Genomic DNA, 16,576 nt, shown 5'->3' with positions numbered 1-16,576 from the left:
ATTAACAACAGCTGGCATAAACAGCTGCCACTCAGACAGAGAAGGGCTGCTGCCAGAGGGGCTGAAAGCGGCCTTGGGGAAGTTCCACAGTAGCTGGCTGTGATAGAAGATGCACCAGGAGACAGAACTCCAGAGCAGAAATAGTGGTATCTACAGCTTGGTGAGAGATGTGTACAAGTGACGGGAAGGTAGGAGAAGCACAGGGAAACAGTGAAGGATTGTAAGGAGCAGTGCTTACCTGCCTAACATGGAGTCAGTGGGCTGGAACCCAGAGGAGAGGATGGGCCTGGCCTGGCTTTCCCTGTTCCTCCAGCAAGAGGGGAAACACAAGCCTCAACACTAGAAGAGGCAGAGAGACCGATGAGCCGAAGGCCTGGCATAAAGGCCATTAGATGTTACCTTTTTCTGTTTTGACTTTTCTGTTATTTAGGGAAGGGACTGCACTGGACTGAAAAGTGACCTGGCTGGAGGTCCAGGCCATGGAGACTGCAAACAGCTACAGCACCAGATGACAGACAACAGGGTGGTGAAGAACCCTTGCTACACCCTGACCTAGCAGTAGGGGATGCTCTGGGGGTGTGTTCATCTTTGGACAGGTCCCTAACAAGGATGGATTAAATAGCTGTTCTCTTTCAATTGTGAGGCATCCAGAAGGCACTTCAGGGCAATTTTTAATCTCTTTCAAGGGTGCTATTTTGTGGGTGTAGGGGGGTGGTTACCTGTTCCTGCGCTGTGGGGCTTAAAAGCCAGCCCTGGGCAAGAGCCAGGGCTAAGCGTAAGAAAGACTAGGCTGAATGGGGAAATGGCCACAGCTGGGCCTATTAAGGGGCTGCTAGGCTGAAGCTTAGCCAGTCTCTTTGTTCAGAGAGGGAAGGGCCTGGCTGCAGGGACCTGAGGGAATACTTAGATTGGAGCAGGGCTGACGGGGAAAGGCCATGGGAGCAGGGGAGCTCCGGCGTGGAAGCCCCTAGGCTGTGAGGCCTAGGTTAGGGCCTATTAGGTACCCCTTCACCTGTGATGAGTGGCTGATACACTGCAGTCTGCCCTGAGAAGCGGGGCTAAGCGATGACTGGCAGTAGCTAAGACTGAGGCGAGGTGGGGGTAGTGGGTGGGGGTTCTCCGGGGAAGGGAGACCCTCAGGGCTTGTTGGGGTTTACTGCCGGGGGCAGCACCCCAGTGGGAAGAGGCACCAGGTCCTGGGAGGGACTAGGGCTGACAGTAAGGCGGATCACCAGATGGCAGAGTTCGCTCCAGAGGCTGATGAGCTAATTCCCAAGTACAATGAGCAGGAGGCGCTGCCGAGTGAGTCCAGCTCTATTACAGTGGGGTATTACAGGGTCCTCTTTCCCTGTTAAATGTGTATGTATGAGACCTAGCTTGTTAAAGCTCAGCCATAGGAAGATACTGGTAATGCTGATAGATTGAAGGAAGCAACCAGAAGAACGGGTGAAGAATGACCCCCTTGGTTGAAGGAACGAAGCTGCCATTTGTGATACAGTTCCCAATCTAGGCCTCTTGTTAGACCCTAAGCTGTTCTGGATGCCCAAATAACAGATGTGGCCAATACCCCTTTAGAAATACTCATAAAAACATCCAAGACAGATGTATTTTAATATACATCAAAATGCACAAGTACTGCACAGGCAGATTAATCTTCAATTGCATTATTACATTTCAATACATTATTTGGTACAACATGGAAAAGGAATGCATTACATCATGACTGTTTTAGAAATGGACGTGTAAAGCACACAGTTATTGCTTCTCTGTTCTTTAACAGAGCTGTATCATCACCATAACCACAAGAAAGACAAACTGCTTTTAGGATGTTCTGACATTACCATTGGCTATCAGGAGAGCAGACTCTGTACATTAATAACATCTGGAAAGGGTCCCATAACTGTGGAATAGTGTGTCCTTTAGCATGAGAATGCGGTCATGCTCAGACTTTAATTAAACTTAACATATTTACTGGTTTATTTCCATTGTGTACATCAGATCAGATTTCAGAAATGTGATTGTATAGTTTTATGCAGGATGTGGTTACACTTGTAGAAATGTATTATTCATTTGTTCTTGGCAAAGTTTGAGAAGAATCTTTGACCAAATGTTATAAAAAGAAAAAAAAATCTGAAATTTTAGCCCATGGACCAAGATTTCCATTTCCACTATGACCCAGACTGGATTTTGCCATTTCTCTTCTATGAAGGGCTATGTTCCCATCTTCTGTAAAGATCAATGCATTCAATAATTTTTTTTTTATATTTTAGAATCATGCTATCCATGCACAGGAAGTAACCCTAATACGGACATAATGTTGTCTAATGCAGTTGTTTCCCCATAATGTCAATATTCTGTTTTCTCCTGGTTGTTTAAAATATAGCCCCAGGCCCACTTCCACTCCCCCTTACTGTAACGCCAGGTCTGATTGTGTCTTGCAGCGTGACTCTCTGTTGAACAAAAGGAAAAGAGGCGAGACCGACAAAGCGAAACAACAGCTACAAGCCAACATCATGGTGCCAGAGCAGAGAGCTCACAAAACAATGCCTTTATTTTCCCAAGGAGTTAGGTCCTGGGGCAGAGGGACCATTACATGTAAGTACCTGAGGCTACTGCCCCCCTACTGGACTTACAGGGACAATGCTGTGGGGCTGGCTGTTAGGTTAGTTATTGCAGGTTGCAGTCTCCAACTGTTGCAGGGAGGTTTGCAAATGTCAGGGCTATAGGCAGGCTGCCAGGAACCCCCCTGTGTGTTTTACTGAGAGTGTCTTCATGTTGTCAGTGCCAAATTTAACATGCCTTCAGATCACATGGTGCCTATTTATAGACCACACAAATGTACTTGTGCCCACAGCCAGTGAGCTGCTGGTGTGAAGGTCACTGACTGTTAACTTCCCTCCTGGCCTGTCCTTTGTATCTCATGGGGGGCAGAGCTCACTCCTAAGGACACCAATCTCAGGTTAGTCTTACCTTAGTCTTCCTCTTCTTTCTTCAACATGTCCCACTTGCCTTTCCAGGCTCGGTTATTATCCCTGTCAGTGTTATCACTGTCAACTCTTTTTTTTTTTTCCATGGGGTGGGGGAAGAAGGTCTCACTCCTGCTGCTGTCCTTCTTCAAAGGCCAGGACTGCTCTGTCAGTGCGAATGAGATTTTAAATGTGTTCCTTCAAACACACAGCAAAATCCTTCAGCCCAAGAGCAGGGTGTGTCTGTCTGTCTTTAAAACTACTCCCTAAATGAAGGAATCTGCTTCCCAGTGAGTAAGATGTGGCAAAGCTGCCCTACCTTTCAAAATCAGGGGTCACAGTACAATCTACTAGGCATGAATATAAGGTTTCTATACGCCAGGCTTATGTCTGATCCAAGTTATGCTGGTGCAAATCAGCAGAATCGTCACTGAAATGAATGGTGCAAACCTGGAGTAAAGGAAATCACAATCAGGCCTTGTAAACTAATCTGAGATAGGCTTATAAATCTCCTGCAGATAATAAGGCTGCAACAGAACAGTTGTGGGAGACCTTTCGGGGGTTTTCATGTAAGGATGTTAATACCCAGGAACTGCAGATTTCAGCATTAGGCTGAAAATGTAAACATAAAATAGGTAACTAACTCTGCCACATCAAGCAGCTTGGTGTTAAACAGATAACGTTTGGAAAAGCTTTGCCCAAACTTCCAGAAGAATCGGGTTGTATTTTCTTCGGCCATATGAATCAGTGTTGTCTGGTTATCATGCTATTGTAGGGGAGGGTAAATTCCAAATCTATAGTTGAATTTGGCTGAACATTAATATTTTTCTTTTTGTCATGTAGAGCTGCATGTAGGTAATATGTGGGTACCAAATGTGGTGTGTGCCAAATCTGGGTTTTTTGCAGATTCTCACTAGATCAGTAGTTCCCTATCCCTACGGGAGTGAAGCATTAAGAGGCCTGTCAGTGCAGGATTTGTCCTTTATCTATAAGTAGTTGGATTTTTTGTTTTTGTTTTTTGTGTTGTTGTTATTATTATTATTTATTATTAACAATAATTATTAGTATTATTATTTGCATCTGGAAAAGGAGAAATCGGTCTTTGTTCTGATTGTCTGAGGAAGTTTATTTCCAGGATAAATAAGTAGGAAATAGAAATTCTGTTAGTTTGGTAGATGGATTTAGTAGTAGATTCAACATGGGTCAAGAGGTCTGATGTAAAGGGATGGGAGCCAGGAAACCCAGTTTTCTAATCCATGCTTTAGTACTGTCTCTCTTTGTGACCTTATCTAAGTATCTTAGCATCTCTGCTTCAGTGAGCCCACATGTAAAATGGACATAATGCTTACTGCAGAAGTGTTGTGAGAACTAACCAGTTAATGTGTTTTTTTTATATAGTGATTTGAAAATGTAGAAAGAAAAGGAGTACTTGTGACACCTGAGAGACTAACAAATTTATTTGACCATAACCTTTCGTGAGCTACAGAGTGAGCTGTAGCTCACGAAAGGTTATGCTCATATAAATTTGTTAGTCTCTCAGGTGCCACAAGTACTCCTTTTCTTTTTGCGAATACAGACTAACACGGCTGCTACTCTGAAACTTGAAAATGTAGAGCTCTGTATAAGCCCTAAGCAGAAATGGGCCCAAGATATAAGATTGAGATGCCAATTTATATTTCCAGTGTGCTCAACTCCAAGATTTTGGTCTGTAAATATTGAAATAAGTAATGTATTATGCTGGTTTATGGAATCAGTGTCATAGGTGCTAATTGTAATGCCTTTTTGCTTGTTTAGTTACCTCAGAAGAAGGATATTGTGAAAAATTAAGCTTTAATACATGATTTATGTATAATTTAATAAAAACCAAATTTTGGAACCATATATTTTGATGATGAACTACAGTTAGTCTATGACATGTATATAGCTCTCCACACAGTTAAGCCACCTTTGCAAAATCCATTTGCCTAATGATATTTCATATTGCCTGCTGTGTGTGTGTATGAACGAATGTTTCATTTTAATGCAGTTATCATTTAAGGAGTTGCTAAGTTTTTAACTCTGAATTTTCAGGGTGTTGGGCGTGGGTTATGTGGTTGGTTACAATTAACCATTATTTTTCCATGTAATTGCATATAGAATGTGTTAGTGGTATGAGAAGTAATAATTAGTGTACAGTAACTACTTCTTTCAATATTTTTTTTCGTTACTGAAAGCTGCTGGCCTGCATTATGGATTTATGTCCTGTATAATTTATTTTATTTTAATTTAATTTCAGCCGGACTGAACTCTGTAAACCACTGGAGAAATAGAAGTGTATAATGGAAACGCATCCATATCCCAATCTTAGCAGCATTAAAGATCATTGCTGAAAGACACAGGGCCCTTCACTTCCCGCACCCTGTTGAAGTGAAATGAAAAAGGGCCGGGGGGGGGGGGGGGAATGTTTCCCTAAAACTATTGTCCAATAAGAAGAATAGGGACTGAAATTCTTTAGAACCTAGCGCTGTACATTGGGATGCATTAACTAGATTGCTTGCTGGTTGAGAATGAATGATTATGCTGGAGCTGGAGTGAGAAAGGTAAAGCTTAGTGCATTTACTCACATGTCAATCTACTGTAGATGTCTAAAGTAAAGCCATGATTCAGATGGGGGAGCTGTGATGGAATGGTGGTGTTCCCTTTTTTTTTTCTTTTCCATCCCCAGAGAATTCAGTGTTGCTAACTCTAGCAATTTTATCAGAAGTTGCACAGTATTTGTTCTTTTCCTTAAAGCCTCAGTTCCAGGAGTCATGTAAATACATGAGTCTCAGCTTTTATTTAAAAAGAGGTTCTAACCCTAATAGCTGCAGAGAAAAACTTTAAAATGTGACATGCACGGGCCCCCAAACCAGTAGGCAAATAAAAAGTACCCAAAATGTATTCTGGCGGGGGGAAATCTTGTTTGTGTGGGTTTTTTTTGTTTTTTTTTTTTAAGCTAAATCTCGTGATTTTGGGGCTGACTCATGATTTTTGATTGCTTGGAGTTGGCCAGTGATGTGCTCTCATACCATCAATGAAGGAAAGCATTCTCCCCCTAATCTCTCATCCAGAGACTGGGGTCAGGTTCAAGGGTGAAACTAGGATGTAGCATTTGGAACAGAGAATATTGAATGTTACGTTGTGGTGATTAGGAATTCTGGGATTGCAGGTATGTGCTGTGAGTTTCTAAGAAGGTATCACCAACTGTACTTCCAATTTTGAACCTGACTCTCTCTCCCTCTCTAAGTCTGCCCAGCATTGAATTCTAATGACTCCTACAAATCTTACTGTTTGCAATAACTGTGTACCTGGGGTTTGTTTTCCTTTCTGACAGCTACCAAATGAAGAAAAACAAAGCCAAGATATTTGCTTTTAAACTGATTAAAATGGCCCAGATAAAAATGTCAGTGTAAGGCTGATGAACCTGTGAGTGTAATATATGACGTATACCATTTGTAGCTATGATGTCAGTAGACTGGTGTTTGGGGGTGAGGGAAATGAGTTTTAAAGAGACAGCAGTGATCTATGGACTGTGCAGAAAGGACCCTTTGCCAGTTATGTTCTAACTTCTATTATTGAGATTTTATTTCCATGTAGTGCTATGTGGTGTGAGCATGGAACTCATTGTTTCACTTCACTATTATGTCTCTCAGAAATTCAGTCAGTAAGCAGTCCTCCATGAAAAGCAGAAACTTCTTCAGTATGAACAGGTTGTTCCTTTGCACATACCAGTCTGGTGGTGTAAGATTTTATTTTTTGAGTAATCTGAGTAAACTCTGGTTGGAAATAAGGTAATTATACTGGACTGCAGAATTAAAAGTCAGGACAATCTAGTGCAAGCTTTTGCCCAATTTGTTTGTAATTTTGAATGTAGCTCAAGTCTGGCTGGTTCAGTGACCTGGCAGAGTGCCTAGGCAAGTCATCAGCTTTTAATTCCACAGGCATCACCTGATGTAAAGACCTTTTGGCTCAGGCATTCTACAGTAATATTAAAGGAATATTGCTGAGTTTTTTCTTCTTGTCCCTAACATGGAGTGACCTTTTAACATAAAACTATTCAGATTTGAGCTGGGTTAATCAAGCAACTTGGTTTCAATAAGGCTTTTATATCTACAGGGCAACTGGACCAACATCAAGGGCACAGAGGAGCATTCTGTCCCCAGGATTTGCTGGGATGGCTGGTCTAGTGCGATGCATCACCAGTTGCTCAGTGCCCTGGCTTCACAATATAAATTCTAGGACGCTGCAGCCAGCAGCCGGACAACGTTCTCTTAGAACTTTCCAAATCTTATGGAATCAACAGGCAGCAAAAGGTACAATATGTATTTGATTTGACTGTATGTAAATGCTATTGTCATAATGCTGTAGTTTTATTTTCAAATGAATCATATGTTGTGGAGGCTTATTTTCTGTTACAGAGGTCATCTGGAGGTCAGTGTCTGGTATAACAAAAATCTCTACTAGCATTAAACTTTCAGAGTCAATGGCCACATACTCCACATAGTTAATTAGATAATTTAATTTCTTTGAGGTTTTTGTAAAAGCAATGATTTGCATTTGTAAAAATGCACTAAATTTCATTCACTCAGATGTTGAACTGGCCCTTAATTTGAAAAGAGGTTGTTCTATTTATTTTTTTTATTAATAGAAATATACAGGTTCAATCTCTGATCTCAACTACATTGACATACACCAGTACGAAAGGGAGAAGAACCTGATCTATTATGAGGCAGAAGTTAAGTTTAGGGGCAAGAGCTCACTGAGCTTTAGAATGTTTTAAAAAATTGTGGAGATTCATCCATCTACTGCCAATAGTTAAGGGCTGGAGAAGGAGCTATGTTTGAAGTGTCCCTCCCTATGCCTGTCTGATGCTTTAGGGTACCTGCTATCTGGTGCAAGTTAGAGCAGCCTTCTAGTTATGTCTTGGAACCAGCCTAATGCATAGTCAGCCCAGGATTGGGAATCCACACAGGTGCATAAAGCAATCTTTATGCCTCTCTCTCATGCATTGCACTTTATGCTCTTTGGTTGTAGCTAAAAACCTCAGCCAAAATTGTTTAAATCTCCCAATATGTTTTCTTTGTGAATCATTTGGATGGTACTGTGATATTCCAGTTATCTTTTCTTCGAGTACAACAGACAGTTGGGTTATACACTGAATTGTCAAGTATTTCTCAACTGCCAATCCACCGGTATGTATTTCCAAACAATGCTTTTTGTAATTAAGCTCTTCAAGTTTACTTTACTTTGCTTATATTATCTTGTTAGGCAATTTATTCTTTGGAACATCATAAAATAAATCTAAACTACTGTTCTTGTAAGGGAAAACTAAACAATATTTAATATGCCATTGTTGTCTTATGGTCATACTTACATAATTTAAATAAGTAAACTGAGAAAACACAAAAGCATTCAGAGCAAAAGAAACATGGAAAGCATGTTGTCCTGAGTGAGTGTTACGACAGTATCTTGTATTCAGAATGCTCTGAGTATGCAGAAAACTAAATAAACCATAAATACTGAAAGACCTCATACTGAAGGAAGCATCTTAGCCCAGTGTGTAACTTCATTTATGAAGAGTCCCACACAGGTCAACAGGGCTATTCGTATTCATAAAGATAAGCATATCTGTAGGTATTAGCAGGATCTTGGCCTCAGTTTGTGCAGTGCTCAGGACATTGGGGTCCTGATCGGGGCCTCCCAGGAGCGACTGTAATAAAAACTACAAATAAGAGTTACAGATGAAAGCTTTCTAAAATAGGTAAAATGTGCTGCTGATTATATTTACCATGATACTTCTGTGTCCAGCAACCTAAGAGGTTAGATCTGAGTTGGAGAGACAGAGCTTTTCCTTGCTTACTCTGCGTGTATAGGAATGAGTAATATATATAAACTACTGTGGACTTTGTTTAATTTTTCCCCTTGAACTTGTACATCTCAAGTCTGCTCCTGCTCCCACTGAAGGCAGTGGCAAAACTCCCAAAGGATTTCAAACTCCCATATTTACCTCTTTAGCTACATGTATGATTCTTGACAACTCTTTCCAGGGCACAAGAAGCTATGGCAACAATTTCTTTCTAAAAAAAGTAATAAATAACAACATGCTAATCCATTGACTGCAATGGGGCTAGGATTTTACCCAATGTTTTTAAACATCCACCTGTCTATTACTACTACATCTTTATTGCAGCTGAAAGAATGTGAACAACCTTCCCCCGTGTATGCTATTTGATTGCTTTTTGCAGTTTAGTCTAGGTAATAAAATTGCTCCGTGTACTTTTAAGTCATTTTTACTTGATTGCCATGCACTAGCTCAAGGATCTTGATTTTGGATTCACAAACCCTAGAAAAGAATCTTTAAATAACCAGTCTGTTTTTTTTAAATGGATTTTAAAGGAAATTATGAAAAATACTCCTTATTTCCAGTCATCTTTGGGGGGGAAAAAAGTGTGTGTGTGCTTTTATAAAACCCAAATGTTGGTCCTAAACTAATTTGACAGGGTCACTTTAAAATATGTGACATAAGGATATGGTTTAAAATGCTGCTAATTACATCCAGACTGAGTGGGGCTGTGGAAAATTTAAATTTTCTGGAGAAGGGTTTGATTTGGATGGCCCAAATGCTAGTTGCAAAGAACTGTAACCCTGTTAAGCAGCTGAGAAGAATTTATATTGGAAAGAAAATTCTTTTATATGTGTTTAGAATGAAGCCATGATCTAAATAACAAGTTCTGTATGGAATAAAATAATAAAGCCTGTGTGATGTCGTTAGCAGAGAATGTATGGAAGAAAATATCTACTAAAAAGCAAATGTCCAAGCCTAGCAGTGTGCATAGCAGATCAAATGCAGATGCGGGAGAGAGCTTAGAGGAAGTTTTAACAATGAAGGATTGGCAAGGGTGATTTTTTCAGTGATTTACAGTTATCTGTCTTCTCCATCCTGAGGGAAGAATTTTCTGTACACCAAATACACCATAATAATAAGCTAAATACTCCCATCACCCATATCCCTATCCTGCAGAAGGGAATGTAGTCTGACAGCTAATCACACACAGATATTCTCATCCATGGTTTTATGAGATTGTAAACATGCTTTGGACCAAGATGTATGGATATATAAAGACATGTCTAGTGTGAAGACATATTCTACTCCTCATCTTCATGGGACTGAAAGAAAAGATTACAACTTTATTAATAGCACTTAAGAAATATGTAACTATTAAGTACGTAACTAATGCCCACAGTGTGCATCCTGGTTAATTACTGTAAAGGAGATTCTTAGTCAGGTGATTTTCTGCATACAAGTGGAGCTGTACTGAGAAAGTTAAGTTCCCATAGAGAACCTTTATGCAGGACAAGTAGCAAGTGAAAAATGAATCTGGTTACCCCATCAGTCCTAATTGAATACTGTGTGTATTTTATGAAACTATTGGGGAAGATTATGTAGCAGCCACAGTATGTGCTGTATCTGAGCAAGGGCTGTATAGTGTACTATAAACAAATTCTCTTCTTTTGCCCCATTTTTGGTACTGGATATATTTTTAACAATTCAAAAAAGTTAAAACTAATGAAGGATTTCAGGGATACTATTAAATAGCTACATGAGCTGGGTATGTCTGTAGTTCTGCAGAGCAGATTAGATTGGGGCAGTTGCTTTTGCATTCATAAATCTCCAAAAGAAACTACCTCTTCCAGGAAGACTTGGCACATGTCTGATACAGGCTGTCTTCTTCTAATGCTGTGAAAGATGGCTGATTTACTGAACAAAAAGCACTCCTTATAGCATTTCTGTTTTTTATCTCCCCAAAATTATGTTGTCATCTGTTATAGTCAGTGCACTATGTATGTTGCTGCTCTGATCTGAGTTTCCATATATGATGATATATGCAGCACAGCATAACATGTCAATGAAAAAGCATGCATGATGTGGCATAACACATTAGAATATACATTTTATCATAAAATGGCCATTTTAGCTTACTGTATTTCATATTACAGTTGGATACACTGGTGTATGTTATATTACTTAGAGGCTTTAGGGCCTTGGTCTGGGCTATTAGTTGTAGGTTCAGCACCTTGGAAGAATATTGCCATGGTATTTGTAGGAGGAAGTTTGCCCACCCTAACCTATGATTTCCCTACTGAAGCAATTGTTAGTCCTGTTACATAGGTCCACCTCTAATCTATTTTTCTTCCCTAATTCTTTAGTCTGTGATATGGTTGTTTGTCTCAGTGCATAAAGCTCTTATATAAATTCTATTGCCCCATTCTGTCACATGACCAGTCGTGGCTAATGATCAGAGTAGGAAGCAGGCCTAGCACCTAGGGCAGGAGTTGGTAGCCAGGAATTGAAGCCCAGGGTCAGAACCAGAGTCAGAGACTGGATGTTGGAGCCAAGGGTCACAGCTGAAGTCAGAGGTCAGGAATCAGAACCCAGGGTCTGAACGAGGTTACCAGGAGTGGGACAAGGCAGCAGTGGGGTGGAACAGGGAAGAAACAGAACTAGAACAAGTCTTGGGAACAAACAGGCACAGGAGCTATCACATCCATGTAGGGTTACCAGGCATCTGGTTTTTGACCAGAATGCCTGGTCGAAAAGAGACCCTGGCAGCTCTGGTCAGCACTACTGACCAGGCTATTAAAAGTCCAGTTGCACTGCAGGCATGTCACTGCTTCCGGGAACTGCCTGAGGTGAGCACCGCCCGGACCCCACACCCCAAGTCCCTGCCCCAGCCCTGAGCCCCCTCCTACACACCAACCTCCTACCTCACCCCCTGCCCACACCCCACATCCCAATACCCTGCCCCAGCCCAGAGCTCCCTTCTGCACCCCAAACCCCTCATCCCTGGCACCCCCCTCCCAGAGCCCTCACCCTCTTGCACCCCTGCCCTAGCCCAGCAAAAATGAGCACTTGAGCGAGGGTGGGGGAAAGCAAGCGATGGAGAGGGGATGGAGTTAACAGTGATGGGGCCTCAGAAGGGGCAGGGCAGGGGCATGGTCTCATGGAAGGGGCAGGGCAAGGGAGTTCTGTTTTCTGCAAATAGGAAGTTAGCAAATAGTTTTCTGTAAATAGGAAGTTCCTATATCCATGAGCAAGTGCTTTGAGTGGCTGCTGGGCTTAAGAACCAGTCTGCTGACTGTTTCAGTCAATCAGGCAGTATAGCTAATCAGGTAGCCGACTTCAGGTCAGCTGTGCTCATTAGGTTGCCTGGAGACTGGCTTTGCTGCAGGCCCTGATTCCTGACACATTCAATCTCTCCTCCCTAAAGCCTGTGATGTCTGCATAAATTCTTCCAATTTCTGCCTACATGCTTTTCCAGTACTAAGAGCTGCACATGCACGCAATGAAATTTTCATATATCAAGAATCTTTGTTCAAATGTATTTCATGTATAAATATTCTTTCACAGTAGTGGACTCTACCACCTATGTGTGGCAGGGGGAGTGCTGGAAAAGTATTCTTGCAGATGCACATGAGCCACTTTGGGTATGTACTAGTGAACTTGAGATGAAACTGAAAAATAACCTCAAAATCTAAAATCGAGTAATCTGAGTTTGATAGAAAGCACTTTATTCTAATGCTAAATGATTGTTCCTTTGAGAAATATAGTATGCCACTATTTTAGTATAATATCACATTTCCGTAAGCTCATTCTCTGACCCACTGTCTCTACATATATTTCATCTTTCATGGAGGGCTCTCTGAGGCACGGTGCCTCCTGTAGTGGGGCAATTTACACACCAGCCAGGCACAAATTTGAGCCGAAGGGCACCATCTAACCTCACTGGGCGTACTCACTTGAGTCAGGCGAGCAGGATGGAGTCCTTCGATGATTATCTTCTGTGCCATATTGGTTTCCTATGTCATGCTAATTTAAACCATGCCTGTGTTGGATTTTTGGTTTAGCTGTAATGATTCTCTCCTCTTTGTACACTTACAAACACTTTCATTTTGTTCTTTATTTATATCATCCGTAATGACTTTTTTTGTGTGATTCAAATATAAAAGGTTTGTTTTTTTGTTTTTTGTTTTTTTTTTAATTAAAAAGTAAAAGGTTATTTTATGTTGCAGTTTCAGGGCCTGGTTCTGCACATGTGCCACTGAGCAAAGCTACTCACTGCTGTTTTCTTTTGTTTGGATTTTTTTATAGTCACTCCCTGCTTGTGTACAGCTTTGCATGAATATCACACCTTTTTAAACAAAATATCAGCTCAGCACTGAAGAGATTTGTTGAGAATGTTCTTACAAGAAATATCCTAGCCACATGTCAGCTCTGTCTGGGTAACCTTACAGAGTGCTGTCTGCCACTGAACTGTCAGTGTACATTTAGACAAACACATGTTTAAATTTTGCATCTACATTAATTATTAATGTACAGCTTGCATATTGCCAGTTAAATTGTGGGGTCACAAACTTTCAGTGACTTGCACCATATTAACCCCATGTGAACCAACAGGCGTGTATGATCTGCTTTGATGAGTAAAGAAGAGTTCTAGGCTACAGAAACACAACTCATGTAAGACGGTGGAGGAATGGGGAAAGGATTTTACCCTAGTCTACTAGCTTAAGGGCCAGAGTGTGGTCCCACTGATTTCATTGAGAATTTTGGCATTGTCTTCAGTGGGATCAATCATAGAATCATAGAATCATAGAATATCAGGGTTGGAAGGGACCCCAGAAGGTCATCTAGTCCAACCCCCTGCTCAAAGCAGGACCAAGTCCCAGTTAAATCATCCCAGCCAGGGCTTTGTCAAGCCTGACCTTAAAAACCTCTAAGGAAGGAGATTCTACCACCTCCCTAGGTAACGCATTCCAGTGTTTCACCACCCTCTTAGTGAAAAAGTTTTTCCTAATATCCAATCTAAACCTCCCCCATTGCAACTTGAGACCATTACTCCTCGTACAAAAAATGTTTGGCTCATAGTGCTCAGCCCTGCAAGGTGCTGGGCTTCCTGTGAAGTAATCAGTGCACTCAACTCCTAGTGGGACTTGGGGTTCAAGACTTTACAGGATTGAGCCATCAAGAATTAAATTCACCCCTGTGCATAGGACCAGCACCAGGTCCATGCACCACTGAAATCCTGTCTTGAGGCTTTAAGTGGGACTTAAGTGGTACATATTTCTTGTGTTGCTCCCTCACCTCACTGCCACATGGAGTGAATTTGACCCTTAAAAAGTCCAGTCTAGCTCCATTGAAGTCAATGGAAAAACTCCCATTGACTTAGTGGCAATAGGATTGGGCACTATATAGATGATAGTTTAGGGCCTGAGCCTGAAAACATTTATTTATTGAGCGCTGTAACTACTACTGTGAATGCTGGCTGGATCAGACCCTTAAAAATCTACAGTGATAGCCCTTAGACTGTTTCACAATATGTCCTTGCCTCTTTGTCAACAAGCGCAGTTCTATCACATATGAAGCCAGGAAAAACAAAACTTCCTCTCCTAATGCTGCTGTCTTGTTTTTGGTTTTTTCACCTCATGTGTGAGTGGAGTTGAGGTTGTCACTTCATTTGTTGTGGTCAAGTCCACACCTTTTTCAAGGTAAACAGCATGAAAACTTGTGTAAGCAGTATCCCAGCCAAGTGTTTTATAAACCAAACTTTGATTTGTTATCCTTTTAACTTCCGTGAATGTGTTTGTGGAAAAATACACTATAAAAAAGTTAACAGCAGAATGTTTCATCTGGTAGCATTCTGTGTCAGTTACAAAAAACACAGACCCAGTCTTGTCACCCTTCTTCACGCAAGTACTCCTACTGAGTACTACTCGTGGGAGTAAAGGTGTACCGGATTGGGTCCTTAGGCTGGGATTTCTAAGGTGCCTACTGGAGTTGGGCACGCCAGTCTTACTGACTTCCATTGGGAGTTGATGCTGAAATACTCTTTGTGCCGTTGAAACTCTTCCCCCTTATTCCACAAACAACAATCCAATGAACGTGAATTGGGAAAAATAACAATTTTCCTTTATTTTTACTTAGGAATTCGCTACAAGGATCTAGTTGTGGGTATCCCCAAAGAAACATGCAAAAATGAGAAGCGAGTGGCACTCTCTCCTGCCGGTGTGCAGGCCTTAGTTCAACAAGGCTTTAATGTGCAAGTGGAACATGGAGCTGGTGAAGAAGCAAAGTTTTCTGATGAGCAATACAAAGAGGCTGGAGCAGAAATCAATGACTTGAAAACTGTATTTGGCTCAGATATTCTTTTAAAGGCAAGTTTAGCATCTGACATGAATCATATATATTTATTTCAATGACAGTATGCAAAAGTCAGAAGAGACTTCTGATTTTAAGAAAATCAGAATTTCAGCATGAAATCAAATCAGTAGAACAACTTATCTATGGCATTAAATCATATGATAAACATAATCTTGTATGTGTCCAGTAATATATTTGGTACAGTATTTTGTATCAACAGCTTTTGCAGCAATAGCTGCTTCACACCTACTAGGCATGCATTGTATTTCTGTTTTTTGATGTGAAGGTTAAGTTTCCGATATTGCTCGATATATAGTCCAGTTCACACCAGTTGTGGTATGATTGTTGGCATTCTGCTCCATCCCAGATAATGTAAATCACTTACTTGCTCAATGGGATGAAGGGTATTTGACAGAAATGCATTTAACCCATTTTTGTCTACTACCATTGATCTAAAGCCCTGGTTCTTCATCAGGATCTGCTACCTTTAGACCAGTGTTTCTCAGCCTTTTTGATACCAGGGACTTCCTTGCTACCTTCCTAAACTGTGTCAGTGAGATCTCCGGGACTGGCATCGGTCCATGAACTGGTTGTTGAGAAACACTGCTCTAGAAAATAGGACTCCACAAGGGCACAGGGATCTGTGTTAGGGACATGGGACACAAAGACACAAGATTCCATGTGTTTTATTAATACTAAATTCAGTTTCCAAAAGTTTAATTTAAATCATCAGACTGAACTTCTTTTAATTAAAAAGGTAAAATGTGTGGTATGTTTTGTGTCTGTCTAAGGTCAGAGCCCCAGTTTTTAATGAAGTGCTGGGAGTGCACGAGGCTTCTTTGCTCAAGGAGAATGCAACACTTGTCAGCTTTATCTACCCTGCTCAGAACCCAGATCTCCTAGGCAAACTTGCTCAACGCAAAGCCACAGTCTTGGCAATGGATCAAGTTCCTCGAGTCACTATTGCTCAAGGATATGATGCTTTAAGCTCGATGGCCAACATTGCAGGGTGAGGATATGGAATACAAATTTTATTCATGAATGTTATCTTTGTAATTGAAGGCATCCGGTGTAGCCTTGTGTCTGTTTATTCCTGTGAGCACCATTCTACACATGTGATTTTACATAACTCTGCTCTCTATTGCATGCCAGGGGAGATAGAGTAGTGCTGGCCGCTCCATTGTCTGCTTCTCTGCTGGGCTATAGGAGCCCCAAAAGAACAGGATAGGGGCTTGGCTAGCTCTGTGTCTTATGGCGTCTCTCTCCTCTACAGGCACCCAAGGCAGCCCAGAAGAGGAGAAAAGGAAGAGAAGCTGGCAACCAGTTACAGTTCTCTGATTCTCTGTCCCAGACCAATCATAGATTAGAACAGCAAACCCCCAGGCTGCTGTAACCG

General features: G+C 41.3%; 1 protein-coding gene across 1 annotated transcript in view; it reads left to right on the top strand.

Annotated features, from left to right (window-relative positions):
• Window positions 1–42: 42 nt before the first annotated feature.
• Window positions 43–16,576, top strand: part of LOC119862516 (NAD(P) transhydrogenase, mitochondrial-like) — a 68,982-nt gene continuing 52,448 nt past the window's right edge. Inside the window, exons 1-5 of the mRNA XM_038419345.2 lie at window positions 43–188; window positions 2,442–2,595; window positions 7,101–7,297; window positions 14,965–15,194; window positions 15,972–16,189. Coding sequence (XP_038275273.1) covers window positions 2,594–2,595; window positions 7,101–7,297; window positions 14,965–15,194; window positions 15,972–16,189 — 647 coding nt within the window. The 5' untranslated portion in view covers window positions 43–188; window positions 2,442–2,593. The remainder of the gene's footprint in view (window positions 189–2,441; window positions 2,596–7,100; window positions 7,298–14,964; window positions 15,195–15,971; window positions 16,190–16,576) is intronic.

The sequence above is a fragment of the Dermochelys coriacea genome, chromosome 10 (assembly GCF_009764565.3).
Source record: "Dermochelys coriacea isolate rDerCor1 chromosome 10, rDerCor1.pri.v4, whole genome shotgun sequence".
NCBI lineage: Eukaryota > Metazoa > Chordata > Testudines > Dermochelyidae > Dermochelys > Dermochelys coriacea.
The sequence above is the reverse complement of the archived record's forward strand: the minus strand, read 5'-3'. Positions and strand labels throughout refer to the sequence as shown.